Genomic DNA, 15,563 nt, shown 5'->3' on the forward strand with positions numbered 1-15,563 from the left:
AGAAAAATTACTCACCACTTGCTGTATTGCTTGCCTTTCATGGTCATTCAGATGGCTAAGGTCCACTTGCGGTATCTCCACAGGTTCCACCACCCTCTGGTCCATCTCCAACACCACGGAACTGTCTTGAAAATTCAATTTGGCCCTCGCGGCCCTTAAAAACTCCATGCCTAAAATAAGAGGATTTTGCAGATTTTTCACTATAAAAATTAATACTTTGAGGCTTTCCTCTTTTACCTGTAAGTTTAATGATAATTTCCCGATGCAGTGACATGTTTTTCCTTGCGCCGCTATAATTTCCGTATTTTTGGTTTTAAATAATCGTACCCTATAAAAATTCTTTTTGAAGAAATTTTCACTCATAAAATTTCCTTCTGCTCCTGTATCGATGAGGGCTTCTACTGGTACATCGCCAACCAGGACTTGTATAATTGGTAGATGTGAGTTCTTTACGATGACCGTATTTAAATGTCTTTTTGAGGGTTTTTTTAAAACTTCCGGGGTCTGGACCCTCGCTTTCACAGGCCCCTCTACTCGTTTAAAGCTTTCCTTTCAAGTTCTGCCTTCTGGGTACGCGGATGTTTGTTTTCGAATTTTCTTATTGGGCCTTGACCTTCGAGGTTAGATGAGTTAGCTTGATAGCTCTTCCCCCATAAGAGCGGTTTGCCTTTCTGGTTTCCTCATTTGAAGATTTCCTTCGGGTACTTTGAGAATACGTTGTCCCTCTGGCTTTTTCCGCTATTCTACGATTTTGAAACTTCACCGCCAATTCGAAGAGCTCCTGCAATGTGCTTGGGTTTCTAATTTCAAAGTAGTCTTGAACAGCGGGTAACAATCTTGGTAAGGTTATTTGAATAATCTCCGCATCGGGTTTCTTCCCATACAGCATATCCGTCAGCTTAATTTTTCGTAGAATAAAGTCCGTCAGTTCTGCTATATCCCGTTGATAGAAACTATATAGTTCGGCTTCCAGCCTTGCGCCATCTTTCACTATGGGGAAGGCCTTTACTAACGATTTTTTGAAATTTTCAAATGTATATGTCTGGCTTCCAAATTCCCCTAATAAAAATTTGCCTATATTTTCCACCATAGCGCGGCCTGTCCTCTTATTGCGGATGTGGCGATGGCAACTTTTTGTCTTTCCGGCACAGGGTAGAGCTGAAAGTGATTTTCTAGGCCTTCTAGAAATATCGCCACCGAATTTTTTTCCGTCGAAATTGATGTTGGTCTTGATTGACGTTCTCAAAGTCTGGACCAGGTATCCAAATCCTTCCAATTGGCTTGTCATTTCTTGGTGTTGTCCAGCGGTTTCCATCCAATTTTCGGCCATTTTAGTTCGATAAGTGTTCGGGCGCCAATGTAGCGTTGCACGCCTCCAACTTGCGCGCAACCAAGAGGTGACTGTGAAAACTGGATAAAAGACAGAGTCTTGTTAAGGGTTTAAGTCCCTTTTTATTCAACGTAATAAATTGCAAGTGCGTGCTGTTGACGCTCACAAACTGCGCCGACTCGGCGGTCAAATAAAAATAATAACCTGAAAAGAAACTAAAGACAAGACTCTAACTACGAGGCTCTCTAAAAGTAACTAACTCACCGCGTTTTACAATACCGCTGCTAATTCAGCAAACTTGAAGATCACTTGAACGATTAACACTACTTCCAGGCAAGCACACAGGCCGAAACGCGGGGTTCTTCAATTTCTGGCCAACTACCTCCGCGCTCGTGAAGTAAGAATATCACACCTCGAACTCGTTTCCTTTCTATTTAAATCAGAATACTTCCGCTGATAATTTGAATCCTTGCGCGTTCTACTAAAATTTACATACTCTGGCATTGGCAGTTCCAGGGGAAAGTAAGGCTTGACAGGAAAGATAGTTTAAACTTAAACTAAATGTTAGTTAAAATAAATATAAACCCTACAAACCAAAAAGAAAGTTAAATAGGAAAAATAAAGTAAAAACACGAAAAGGAATAAGTTTGAAAAAAAAAACTTTTGCAAAGTAAAAAAAGTAAAAAGAAAATGTAAATTCACTTTTGTAGAAATAAACGTCAGTTTGCGAAAGTTAAAAATAAAATTTATGTTTGGGAAAGGAAAAAAGTAAAAATAAAATGTAAATTCACTTTTGAAGAAATAAGACCTTGTAATACCTTGTAAGCATGGACCTTATAAGAGATATAGACTACCCCAGTGGGCGGGGCGCGCGTCACCGACATGTCGGCAAGAAAGAGTAGGGACGACCTGGTTCACTTTAACACTGAAACCTATGGCGTTTGTAAAACATAACTCTTTTTAATTATTAAATATGATACGTTTTATAGTGATTAGATTATGAAAGCCACAGTTTTTTCCAAATAGGATTTAATATATCTCATTAAAGCACGTTTTACTGCATTTCGCGTATTTTTTTCACGCGTAATTCTTGTACAAACATCTTTACTTTGGTAAAATGGTAAAAACTACAAGCACAAAATTTATGAACTTAATTTTGCCTACAAATAACGTAAAATTAAATAAGATTTATAGTACGTGATGCTTTGAAATAAATAAGATAAAATTAAACAAGATCTGATATTTTTTTTTTAAATTTAATGACCATTTTCAGGCAGTGATTTTCAAAACTATAATAACATTACAAAACAATCATTTATTTGATTACATGATCATTAACTTATTAAAATTAAAGTGAAATATTTATTTTATTAATTTATAAAATTCGGAGCAAAAAATTTTCTGAGTGTAATGAAGGGGGAAAAAAAAGGTAAAATAAAATCTAGAAGCACTCAGATTTTATATTACGCAAAAAAGGAAACTTTTTTTTTAACATTTTGTATGTTACCTATATTTATTGAATATCATGTTCTTCGGGCGTAAACCACACATACATTTGAAAATAGCATATCTTTAGAATTTCCGCAGTGGAGATAAAACTGTTACTTTCCGTACAGTGCTCGCTCTGAACTCGTTGAGTTTCTTAATCAAAAATTCGTTAAAGTTTTACAAAATAGGAAATAGATTAAAACAAATTCGAAATTCGACCGTCCAGATGCCCATGCTCGGGTGGAGGATTACATTATTCAAAATTTGATGGCTCTAGATACTGTCGTTTTTGTCACAGTGCGAGAAACATACATGTATTCATGCAGATTCTTCATTATTTAATTTCTTTAAATATATTGCAGGGCAATAATATTTGGTAACAACAATTTGCATGGAGAAGCGGACATTTATAGTAAAACAGCGCAAAATGCCGCTTCGAAACTAACAGCCTTTCTATGCTACCTCTCCTTTGGGCTAATAAATTAAATTAACATAAATAAAAAAAATCTTATGCAGAACTAAAATTAAATTTAAAAAATAATCACTATAAAATACAAGCAAAATTAATTATTACGGTTAAATACAATTTTACTATTAGAATTAAATGTATAAAAATTTTTAAGGAGTTAAAAGTGTTTATCACTATGATGTATTATGAAATGTAGTTGAAATAATTTTCCTTTATAGAAATTGTGCTATAATACTCATCTATAATTGTGAAAAAGCAGCACAATTTAGAATTTTAAACAAAACTTTCAAAAATTCGTTTTAAATATTTATTCGTTTTTAAGTATTTTTTACTTATTTACATCAATAAAAAGCATAAAAATTGCAAGAGAAAATTGCTTGTTTGAAATTTTCTATTAGTTCAGATTTGAAACATTATTTTCTAAAAGAAGTAGTTACAAATTTCCTTACAGCATAGGAAAAGGTAAAAAAATATCCAGCTCTTAAAGCATGCAATAGCTTTATAATTATTTGGAACTTTAATTATGCTTGATTTGGAATTTTAATTGAAATTTTTAAAAATCAATCTCAATTTCAAAAATAAAAATATGTAGAAATTCTAATTTGTGAAATGATAGGCTACAACCAGCTTTTTCTTAACAATTATACACGCTGCAATAGGCAACCACTGTTAAATTTCTGCAAGTCGTCCCTACTCCTCCGGATGTGATCAAGGTGACAACCGGGAACTCCTCAGACGAGGGAGAAAAACCCATTTAGGTTAGTCTATTTCTTATAAGGTCCATGTCCAAGTGTTGGCAGGAGCTCTCCCACTGGACCTAAAAGCGATCAAGAATCTAGAATGCAAAGCGTTCAGACTTATCCATTTCAAGGAGGATATGATTATTGAAAATAGCCTCATCTCAGGTGCAGAGATTGAAGCAAAAACACAAACAGTGAGAAACCATCCAGCCCTGGCGAAGAAGAATAATTAACACAAAGAAATTTCGAGAGGGTCTGATGTGGAGATTTTCACTGACGGCTCAAAAACTAAACGTTAAACGTTTTCTCCTATAGACAGAGTGTTTCTTGCGCTCTCAAAAGCACCAACCAAACGCTCTTGATAAGAGCACTTAAGGAATTAGTGAAAATGGAGTTGATGATACGCACATTTAAACTTAACTGGATTTTAGGTTATATTGGCATAGAAGGTAATGAAGCAGCGAATCAAGCCGCAAAAGAAGCGTCAAATAAGACGGAAACAGATTCTTTCCTTCCAACACCAATCCTATTGGAGAAGATCAAGCTACTCAAGGATGCGATTAAAGAATGGCAAGAAAGATAGGACGATTCAAATACGGGACGGCTTATCTACGAGTATTACCCACAAGTCTTCCTTAAAAGATTAAGAACTGACTTTTTACTTGCCATGGCCATTACCAACCATGGAAAATTTCCGTATTTTAAGCGTTTCCTGAAAAGAAATGTGAGATGCGGATGTGGAGCCGCAGCTGAATTAGCAGATGCAAGGCATCTTATCTTCGATTGCCCACTACTTTCGACAATTAGAAAGGAGCACCTTCCTAACTTCTCCAACAGACTTCCCAAGAAAGATCTGTTTTATAATCCTATACGGTATTTCTCCCACTTTCCTAGCGTCCTTCGTGGTGTAGTGGTTCTGCACACTGGGCCGGTATTCCAGAGGTCCGTGGTTCGATTCCTGGCGAAGGCGGTTGCATATTTTTCATCTCTCTGACTTCCAATTAACCTATCTCTACAAGTGGCGCCCGAACTGAACTGATGATTCTCCGCACCCAGGATTTGGCGACTAGGTCCCCTAAAACCCTAGTCCCGCTTTAAAAAGAGGAGTATATAAGGTATTTCTCCCACTTCCCTAACGTGCCTTCGTGGTGTAACGGCAGCACGCTGGGCCGGTATCCAGAGGTCCGTGGTTCGATTCCCGGCGAAGGCGGCTGCTAATTTTTCATCTCGCTGTCTTCCAAAAACTCCTAATGTCTCTATAATCCAAGGTGCGCAAAAGGCATAAAGACGTTAATGAAGACAAAATAATAGTAGAGAGAATGTAATAAAAGCATCTTTCCATCTGTATAACAAAGATATCAAACTAGATTGTAATGAAATGATCAACTATCCACCTGTTTAACTATTTATTCAAGGATTGTTTGTTATATATGTTCAACTTTCCAACTGTATAATCATATAAAGAAGATTGTTATATGAAGATCTTCTATCCATCTGTTTAAATTAGAGTGGAGACTCTAATGTACATATGTAAATATTGTATATATTTCTTTTCATTTTTCTATGTATGTATTATTATATTTTGTATTAATAAAAGACCAATGGATCCAGATGGTGAAGTTAGTAAATCTTCCAAACAGGGAAAGTGTCCGTCCGGCACGCCCTTAGCCTTGACAGGTCACGTGGTACTAGCGTACGGCGGTAACTGTTCCGGAAAGAGGTCTCTAAATTTATTATTATTCGCACTCCCTCCCACACCTTCTACTACACTGTTCTTGTTCTTCTCCCATTAGCTTACTTATCAGAAGCCCAGTAAGTAGGCATCTTGATACTCGAGAATAAAATACGATCTTCGTCGTATAACGTAGTTTTTTTCTGTTTCGCTTTTTGTATTTATATTAAATGAACAAATCGAACGCTTCGAGTCACCAGTAATAAGATGCGATAAAAACGTAATAATAACGTATTACGATAAATGTAATAATAACGTAAATAAGATGCGATAAAAATTACTACGTTAACGGTGTTTTATTGAACTATGAATAATACAACCATATTAGCATTAAATCCTTTATTGTTCAACTCTAGTAACAAAACTGACTTTCTTAAAAAAACAAAAAACATTGGATTCTAAAAAGAAACTCAATGTAAAAACTGCTGGGGGAAAAAAAAAATCATAACATGAAAAGTAAACATTTATAATTATTAAAATATTTATAAGTTACTTTTCAATTTATTATTTTTATATTATTTCGTTACAATTCTATCTATCCTAAAGAAAGCCGAGATTTTATAATTTAGATAAGGATCAAAGCGTTTCTGTTTTAAATTTACTACTTCGTGATTTCGCTCTTCGACCTGGTAACTCACAATATTTACCTCATTGGTAAATCCACCAGTGCTATAGTAATGTAGCTTCGAAATTTTGCTGCAAGTGATCCCTTCAGATGTGAAGAAAACGAAAGCGTTGCTTTCGGATGCTTCAAGGAACAGATCTTCGACGAACGGGAATTCGCTCACTTTCGTTTTGGAAGTTTAAGTAAAAGTGCTTTTCTCTTATCGGAAGTATCAATAAACATATTTATGTAAACAAGTATGTTTCAGTAATTGTTATTGAAAAGACAAATATAAATTTTTGTAATGTCGAATGTTTCCCAAAATTTTTAAATTATGCTTTTAAACAATGTTAATTTTACCTTGGAAAATTGGCGCGACGCCATGATAGTACTTTGTTAACCCCGTAGATGCTTGGAGCTCATTGCAACATGGCGTCATGTCATGGTATGATATTGAGTGGTACATCACCAGTGATACTTGTATTTATAAATTATAACTTCGTTTAAGTTGTTGGAAGGTTAACGATTTTAATCTTATGTTAAGTGGAATTCAAGCGAAGAGGCTATTTTTGATGAATATACTGTGTGATAATGTTCTTAACATGTTTCTTTGCGTTGTTTTGGAATCTAGAGTGAAAGCTTTGGAGCAACTGTTGACCGTCATTAAACTGTGTAATAATACTTATGCACCGTTAAATAAATTCGCTGATGTTTATTGATACGATATGTGCGTGATATATTACGTGAATCTGGACGCAGTGTTTTCATATTGTATGGTATTTTAAAAAAAGAAAGCTGTTATTTTAAAATTGGTGAGTAGTAATTAGTGGTGAAACTAATGTTTACATTCAACTTAGTAGAATGTGCAAATGGCTTTGCATTTCGTCTGAGAAAAGTGAGTCGATTATAAAGACCTTGTGCAAGTCAAAACTTAAAATATTGATAAAAGATTTCAGTTTGATTATTTTATGACTTAAAATAAGCTGTTTCAAGTGTAACTTTTATTTCGACACCAAGTCAGTTATCTACATTTGAGATACTGGTTTTAATGGTCGGCGTCATTGAAATTATCAGCTGTTTATAAATGTACCAGAATATGCCTAATTGGAAGTGATTATTTTAAGAAAATATGTTATGTGTCAGAAATATTGTGGAACTGAAAACCGATCTTTTTGTAACTATCCATTCCATACAAAATCGACTGTTCACACGGTTTCGCATTTTGTATTAGATATATATAATACTTCTATAATTCGGAGTTTTATCTAATAGTGAAATAAATTTTTTCTAGTGATTTTCTGTTTCTTCAAAAATGTGGATATAAGAAAATGTGGATTAATTGAACCTGTTCAAGATAAGAACAGCATGGCAGATACGAAACGACGTGTAAAACTCTATGCACTCAATGCAGACCGTCAGTGGGATGACAGGGGTACTGGTCATGTATCCTCATCATATATAGATCGCCTTAAAGGCATGTCTTTATTAGTGCGAGCTGAATCAGATGGTAAGTATAGATTTCACGTCTTTTTATAATTAAGTTTTTTAATTTCGCATGAATAGTGTCCGTATTTTTTTTGGGGGGGGTTGTGTGGGGATTAATATTGTCCACATAGAATCCGTATAGAATATTAATTCAGCATTTTTTATCAGATATTTTTATCGTAACACATTACAAATTTTATTCATAGTAGTAGTATTTTTAAGAAAGTTGAACAGAATACTGTTATGAAATGAATAAATATTGAATATAATAAAGGTACAGAATTTTTTAAATTTTGTAGTAGAATTGTAATTTAAATTTATAAATTTTCGTGTAGTAAAAAATTCCATAATTTTTATTTTGATATGCGAAACTTACGGTTCAAAGTCCCACTAAAGCCACTTTCAAGATATTTAACAATATGTAGTAAACATGGATATGAGAGCTGACCCCATGGTTACCAAATCTGAAATTATAGTATGCAAGTAAAGTAAAATATTTAGGGACCATTTTCAAATTTTGCTTATATATGCTGTCCCAGAAGAGAAGAAAATTCAAGATAATATTTACAGTTTAATTTGAGCAATGCATTGCATAAAGATGACTAGAAATTTATTTCTACAACTTAAAATAAAAGAAAAATTAATTGAAATTTTTTAAATACAGATCTTAACAGTAAAGTGCAGAATTGTCCACTTATTTGTTTGGTGCTTTTTACAAGAGTAAGAAGAATTGGATTTTTGTCAATTTTCTTTGATTTTGTAAGTGAAAATAGGTCGATGTGTATATGGATAAAGTCAAGGGAGTGCACAATAACATTTTTGTGCAATTCTGGGATATTTTTTTTTGGTAGTGAAAATAAAAAAATTCAGTTGATTTTTTAAAAATATATTTTAAATTGTAGAAATATATTTACAGTCATTTTTATTTCATTGCTCAGATAAAACCTTAAATATTAATTTATCTGGAATTATCTTTTGGGACAATATGTGTAAGTAAAATTTGAAAATTGGCCTCAGGATCTTTGGATGATAGTGACATTCTTTAATATGAAATTAAAGAAATTGGCTAATCTTTGGAATATGGTAACAGGTAGTTTGGCGACATTTTGGAGGCGATAAAGGTTTTGGAACCTAGGACTTTTGGAATAATGTGAGAAGTACTCAGTTCCGATTAAGCATTATTTTGTGTGAGGGAAATGAGAGATCATGAGATATGTCATGTGACATTAATGGACGAATTACAGTTCTTTAATCGGAAAAGGGGGTAAAAATTTGGAAAAATATCTGTAGTACTATATTATTTTAAGCTTCATTGTGTATTGTGTGAAAGAGTGTTGATTAATTTTTGGATTGCATGGCGTTATCTAAAGTGAAGTCTAAATTTTTAATGCGTTTATCTGATAATTCAAAAGAATTGGTTGAATGGTGCACGAGTGTAGAATTAATTGCGGATAAGTATGAATGTCCAACATGTGGGAATGAAATGAGATTGTGTGAAAGGAAGGATATTACAGATAAGTTTGAATGGCGGTGCAAGAAATCTGGTGAAAATGGACATTTTGTGAAACGGAGTGTAAGGCAGGGTATGTGGTTTGCTGAAAGTCGTTTTGAGTATGGGGGAAATTTTATTAATTTCTTATTAGTGGGTGAATAGAATGCCAGTTGACTACTGGATTATTTAATCTATAAGAAAAGTTGATCCGTCACATAATCAAGATTCTGAAGAAGATTAAGTAAGTTAGTATTTTTAATTATTTGAGGATATTATTTTTATGAATTGTTCTAAATGTAAGGAGTAAATAAAGTAATATGGTATTATTGGAAAATTGTTATTAGCAATGATTTAGTTTAAAGTAATTAGGATTGTAAGCTAATTTTTATTAATTTAATGTATGTGCTTATTTATATTTTAAGTAGTGTTTTTTTAATTTAATTATATTTTAATTAAATGATAGTTATTTTGTGAATTATATGTTTGTAGGAATGTGGTATACGTTTCAGTGGAAGTAAACGTGCATGGCAATAATTTAAGTATTTGACACTAAGTATTTGCAACCATTTTTAATGTTTGCGTTATGAATTTGTTGGTGACGTTTATAATAGATAATTTAGAGGTAAAAGTTTTTGGATATTTTATTTATTTTATACGTGCAAATGTTCATCCTTTATATACTTTTATGTTCTTTTTACCGGATTTAAAGATTCACAAAATTTTCATGCATTTTCGTGAAATTTTTCTAATTTATCAGAAAAAAGCAGTGTACATGGATGTAGTGAAGAGTGTGTGCAATGCCATTTTTGTGCAATCCTGGGATGCTTTTTTAAGTAAAAATAAGTCGACGTGTACATGGTTTAGTTATATTTTAATTAAATGATAGTTATTTTGTGAATTTTATGTTTGTAGCAGTTTGGTATACGTTTCAGTTGAAGTAAGCGTGCATGGAAATAATTTGAATATTTGACAGGTTAATCTTTGGATTATGGTAACTTGGCGATTTTTTGGCAACCAACCCTGCTACAGCAACCTGCTAGTTTTGTTTTGGACACCATTTTGTTTTCACGAAATAAAGGCATGTTTTTTTTTTTAACTCAACATTTTTTCTAACAATCTGCTAGCCGAATTACTCTTATACTAGAACATTTATGGAACAAAAATGCTTAATCACGACGAAGATTAGGTGCGAAATTGGGAGAAAGTGCAGAATTGGAAACTGCTTGCTGCGTTTTTAAGAATTGCACATACATGGTATCATCCATGTACACGTCGACCTATTTTCACTTAAAAAAAAAATCCCAGAATTGCACAAAAATGGCATTGTGTACACTCTTGGCTTTATCCATGTACACTGCTAAAGTCCTAGCTAGTAACCTTTATCGCCTTACCAAAATGTCGCCAAACTACCTGTTACCATATTCCAAAGATTAAGTATTTGTAACCATTTTTAATGTTTGCGGTATAAATTCGTTGGTGACGTTTATAATATAATAGGGTGCTATTTTGGTAGACGGTTGCACGGATTTTTGGCGATTTACGTTGGCCGAATTGTTGGCGCGATTTTTACAAACGTCAGCCATCTTGAAAAACACTGTTTTTATGCATAGTAAAGTATTCGAAACTTAAAAAATAAATATCGTTAAAAGTAATGGATTAATTTTTTGTTGAAAATGTCGTTTTTTAAGATGGCAGGCAAGTGTAAATAAATACATTTACTATGAGTATAAAATACTAAAGTAAGGTTATTATTACTTTCATATAGCAAAGAAGAGAATAAAAACACCGCTATAAAAACATTGGGCCAACGTTTAATTAGATTAAAATATTACTGAAATTGAATATCGAATTAAAAACCATCATACCAATGTTTAAAAGAATTAGAATATTATTAAATTCAAATACTTTAAAATACATTATATAGAATATAATTAACATTAAAACATATGGACAATAATTATCTCAGCAATTTCTCAAAATAGTGTATTAATTTTTGTAACAAAAATTGAAGTATACAATTATAAAATAAAAGAAAAATAGCTACTTACATTTTTTTGAGTGTTTAACCTGTTGTTTACTGATAAGTACCACAATAAAAAATCAAAATCATAATTTAGATAACATCTTTGAAGACATCTTTGAAGGAATTCAAAGATATAAATTAAATTTTAAAACGGCACGGAAATGCACATATTGTCAGTAACCAATCAGGGAGCTGATTACAGCTCGTTAATGCACAAATATTCTATAACCAATCAGAGAGCTTATTACATCATGGCTAGAAATAATTATTTAAAAATTCATACATTATAAAATCAGTTAAAAAAATGCAAAATTAAATTGTATTTTAATATTTAAGAGCCATAAATAATGTTTAAAACATTAGATTAAATTTATACATATTAAAACGAATTAATTTTAAAGTAAGGTGACGTCATTGATTACATCATCCACAACATAAAATTTCATAAAATATGATAAACAATAAAAATTTTATTTCAAATAAAAATGCAAAATTAAATTGATTTTTAATATTTAAAAGCCATAAATAATATTTTAAACACGGAATTTATGCACAATAAAACGCATTATTTTAAAAATAAAATGACAACAAAGTATCGGTTACCATAAATAACTTATCCAGCAATGGGTTTACCATAAGTTGTATTACTCGCCAAAGGAAAATCGCCAAAATCCGTGCAACCGTCTACCAAAGTAGCACCAATAATAGATAATTTAGAAGTAAAAGTTTTAGGATATTTTATTTATTTTATACGTGAAAATGTTCATCCTTGGAAAGGGTATATATTTTTGTCGCTATCAGGTAATTTCATATATGTTCTTTTTACCGGATTTAAAGATTCACAAAATTTTCATGCGTTTTTGTGAAATTTTTCTAATTTATGAGAAAAAAGCTGTGTATATGGATATAGCGAAGAGTGTGCGCAATGCCATTTTTGTGCAATTCTGGGATGTTTTTTTAAGTAAAAATAAGTCGACGTGTACATGGTTTAGTTATATTTTAAATTATAGTTATTTTGTGAATTTTATGTTTGTAGCAATTTGGTATAAGTTTCAGTTGAAGTAAACGTGCATGGAAATAATTTAAATATTTGACACTAAATATTTGTAACCATTTTTAATGTTTGCGGTATAAATTCGTTGGTGACGTTTATAATTTAGAGGTAAAAGTTTTTGGATATTTTATTTATTTTATACGTGGAAATGTTCATCCTTGGAAAGGGTATATACTTTTTCGTGATCAGGTAATTTCATATATGTGTTTTTTACCGAGTTTAAAGATTCACAAAATTTTCCTGCATTTTCGTGCAAATTTTTGTAATTTATGAGAAAATGGCAGTGTAGATGGATAAAGTTAAGAGTGTGTGCAATGCCATTTTTGTGCAATTCTGGGATTTTTTTTAAGTAAAAATAAGTCGACGTGTACATGGTTTATGTGTATATGCGATTCTGAAAAACGCGGCAAGGATTTTGCGATTCTGCACTTTTTCCCAATTTGGCAGTTAATATTTGTCATGATTAAGCAGTTTTGTTCCATAAAATTTCTAGCATAAGTGTAATTCGGATAGCAGGTTGTTGGAAAAAGTGTTCAGTAAATAAAAAGAAAAGAAACACGTGTTTACTTCATGAAGACAAAATGGCGGCAAAAAAAAAATAGAGGGTTGCTGTAGCAGAGTTGGTCGCCAAATTTTCGCCAAAAAATTGCCAAGTTACCATAATCCAAAAATTAACCAAGAAATTTTATTAATCTTATTTAAGCATTATTTAATAAGTGGTATGTAGAAAATTTTTGTAAAAATAAAACCATATGAGATTTGGGTTTTCAGAATTTTGCAAAGGTATATTAGCCTTGATTGCAGGCAAATAAAATTAATGTTGCGACTGTGTCTTTATATATTCATGTATGGAATTTACATAATTCTGTTTAAACTACGGGAAAAGTGAAGAATCACCCACTAAGAGTAAGGAATGTATATGCATATATATATAATGTAGTAGAACTTGCATTTATTAGCTTAGATTAATTTATTCAGTTTTGTTATTTAATAATTTGAAATAATTTCATATGATTTTTTATTTTCAGGTTCTGTGCTTTTGGAGTCAAAGATCCTACCAGATACAGCTTATCAAAAACAACAGGTTAGTTTTAACTACATTTTTATTTAGAATTAAATTGGTTAAAATTTACTCTATGGTACTCCTTGGTGAATTCCCTTTTTTTTTTTTACGCCAAGATTGGCACCAGAAAGGATCAGCACCGCCCGTTACACAAAACCAAACCAAGAAGTCAAAGACTTACATAAACTCTGTATCCATGTATACGTCAACCTATTTCAACTTTAAAAAAAATAATAACAGAGAATTGCACAAACTAGGCATTGTGTACTGCCTTTGTCCATGTACACATCGACCTATTTTAACAAAAAGAAAAAAAGAAAAAAAAAAACAGAATTGTACAAACTAGGCATCGTGCACTGCCTTAACTTTGTCCATGTACACATCGATCTTTTTTCACTTAAACAAAACCAGGAAGCTAAAATAAAGTGAAAACTGTCATGTTAACCAAAAAAAATTCGCTGCTGTCTTAACAAAAATCTTTGGAATATGGTGACAGGTAGTTTGGCGACATTTTGGTAAGGCGCTAAAGGTTACTAGCTAGGACTTTAGCAATAATCTGAGAAATACACAGTTCCAATCACAGATTATTTTGTCTCGGAGAAATGAGACGTGACATTTTCCGGAAAATTCCAATTGTGATTTTAGCTAATGAGCACTTAGAAACAATTTCGCACCTAATCTTCGTCATGATTAAGCACTTTTGTTCCATAAAAGTTCTAGCATAAGCATAATTCGGCTAGCAGATTGTTGGAAAAAATGTTGGGCCAAAAAAAAAAAAAAAAAGCCTTATTAAAAAAAAATTATAAATTACTTTAAAAAAAACATTTACCTTAAAAAACATGAAAACAAAATGGCTTCCAAAAAAAAAAATACCAGCAGGTTGCTGTAGCAAGGTTGGTCGCCAAAAAATCGCCAAGTTACCATAATCCGAAGATTCGCCAAAAAACATATTTCATGAGCTACCAATACCACTTCACGATTTTTCAGACAGAAACCGAAGGTACAGTGGAGATCGGTCATTAAGTTTTTATAAAATTCATATTTTAGTTTCATAGTGCATTTTTTATTTTATCAAATTACTGATCATCTGGCATAGAAGATTTCATTATGACATAATTTTATTTTGGGAACAATGCAAAATTTAAGACAGTTACGTAATAATTATTGGATTTTATGAAATTTTAATGTCTAATACTTTATACTAAGGATGACCAAACTTCATGGCAATAGGAGACTCATGTTAGAATTCAGGAAAGTTCAACAATCGCAGCTAGATATTCCCAAAGTCCATGTTCAATTTCAATAACAGTTGAAATCATAAGTAAACGAACACGTTTGGAAGCCACTGTACATCTTTTAAAAATATTTCTATAACGAAATTGAAAAATAATCATTGTAAAATGTAGTGGTGGTACTAACGTTTTTCAGTTTTTGTTTGGGTGGTACGCGTTAGTTAAAAGGTTGAGAAACTCTGATCTAAAAAATTTTTTTGCATGTAAGTAATTTTACATTATTAGAACAATTCAGTAACAATTTCAGACGAGAAACTAGGAAATGAAAGAGAAATTTTTCCCGTGAGTTAGGATGATTTTTCCCATGAGTTAGTAAGTACGTGCTTTTTGAAATAAGTCTCCACAGTTGGTGAGAACAGGGAAAATATTTCCAAAGTCAGTTTTGATGTAAAACATTTTATCTTTGAAAGGAATAAAAAAGGGGGGATATTTTTTTTAAGTTTGATCGAAATAAGGGCTTTGTGGAGTATTAAATAAAATTGTTTGACAGCTTTTTTCCCTGAATAAAAGGATATATTTTAACCTGTATTTACAAAAAATTAAAAAGTGTCCCTTACAGGGCCAGATATTCGAAAGTGTTTGGGGAGGGCAATTCTTGCTATACTAGTGTGAAGTATGCTCTTTTTATTGTATTATCTAAAGCATAAAATATAATAACTTCAAAAATACAACATAGTTTTTCAACTGAGTCATAGTTTCATTTTTCAATTTTTTATTTTTCGACTAAGTTACATGTCCTTGTAACATTATACTACTTCATTGATAGCATGGTACAGTTTACACATACAATG

General features: G+C 32.0%; 1 protein-coding gene across 4 annotated transcripts in view; it reads left to right on the top strand.

Moving 5' to 3' along the window:
• The first annotated feature begins 6,784 nt into the window (after positions 1-6,784).
• Positions 6,785-15,563, top strand: part of flfl (serine/threonine-protein phosphatase 4 regulatory subunit 3 flfl) — a 135,813-nt gene continuing 127,034 nt past the window's right edge. For 2 of the 4 annotated variants that reach the window (XM_085816845.1, XM_085816847.1), the window contains exons 1-3: positions 6,786-7,258; positions 7,655-7,870; positions 13,446-13,501. In XM_085816845.1, coding sequence (XP_085672971.1) covers positions 7,225-7,258; positions 7,655-7,870; positions 13,446-13,501 — 306 coding nt within the window. In that variant the 5' untranslated portion in view covers positions 6,786-7,224. Of the gene's footprint in view, positions 7,259-7,654; positions 7,871-13,445; positions 13,502-15,563 lie in introns of all 4 variants that reach the window. The other 2 variants (XM_085816846.1, XM_085816848.1) reach the window with 2 other exon arrangements.

This window comes from Stegodyphus dumicola, chromosome 5 (assembly GCF_044657685.1).
Source record: "Stegodyphus dumicola isolate Sdum_Otavi_A_Nest chromosome 5, ASM4465768v1".
In the NCBI taxonomy this organism is placed as follows: domain Eukaryota; kingdom Metazoa; phylum Arthropoda; class Arachnida; order Araneae; family Eresidae; genus Stegodyphus; species Stegodyphus dumicola.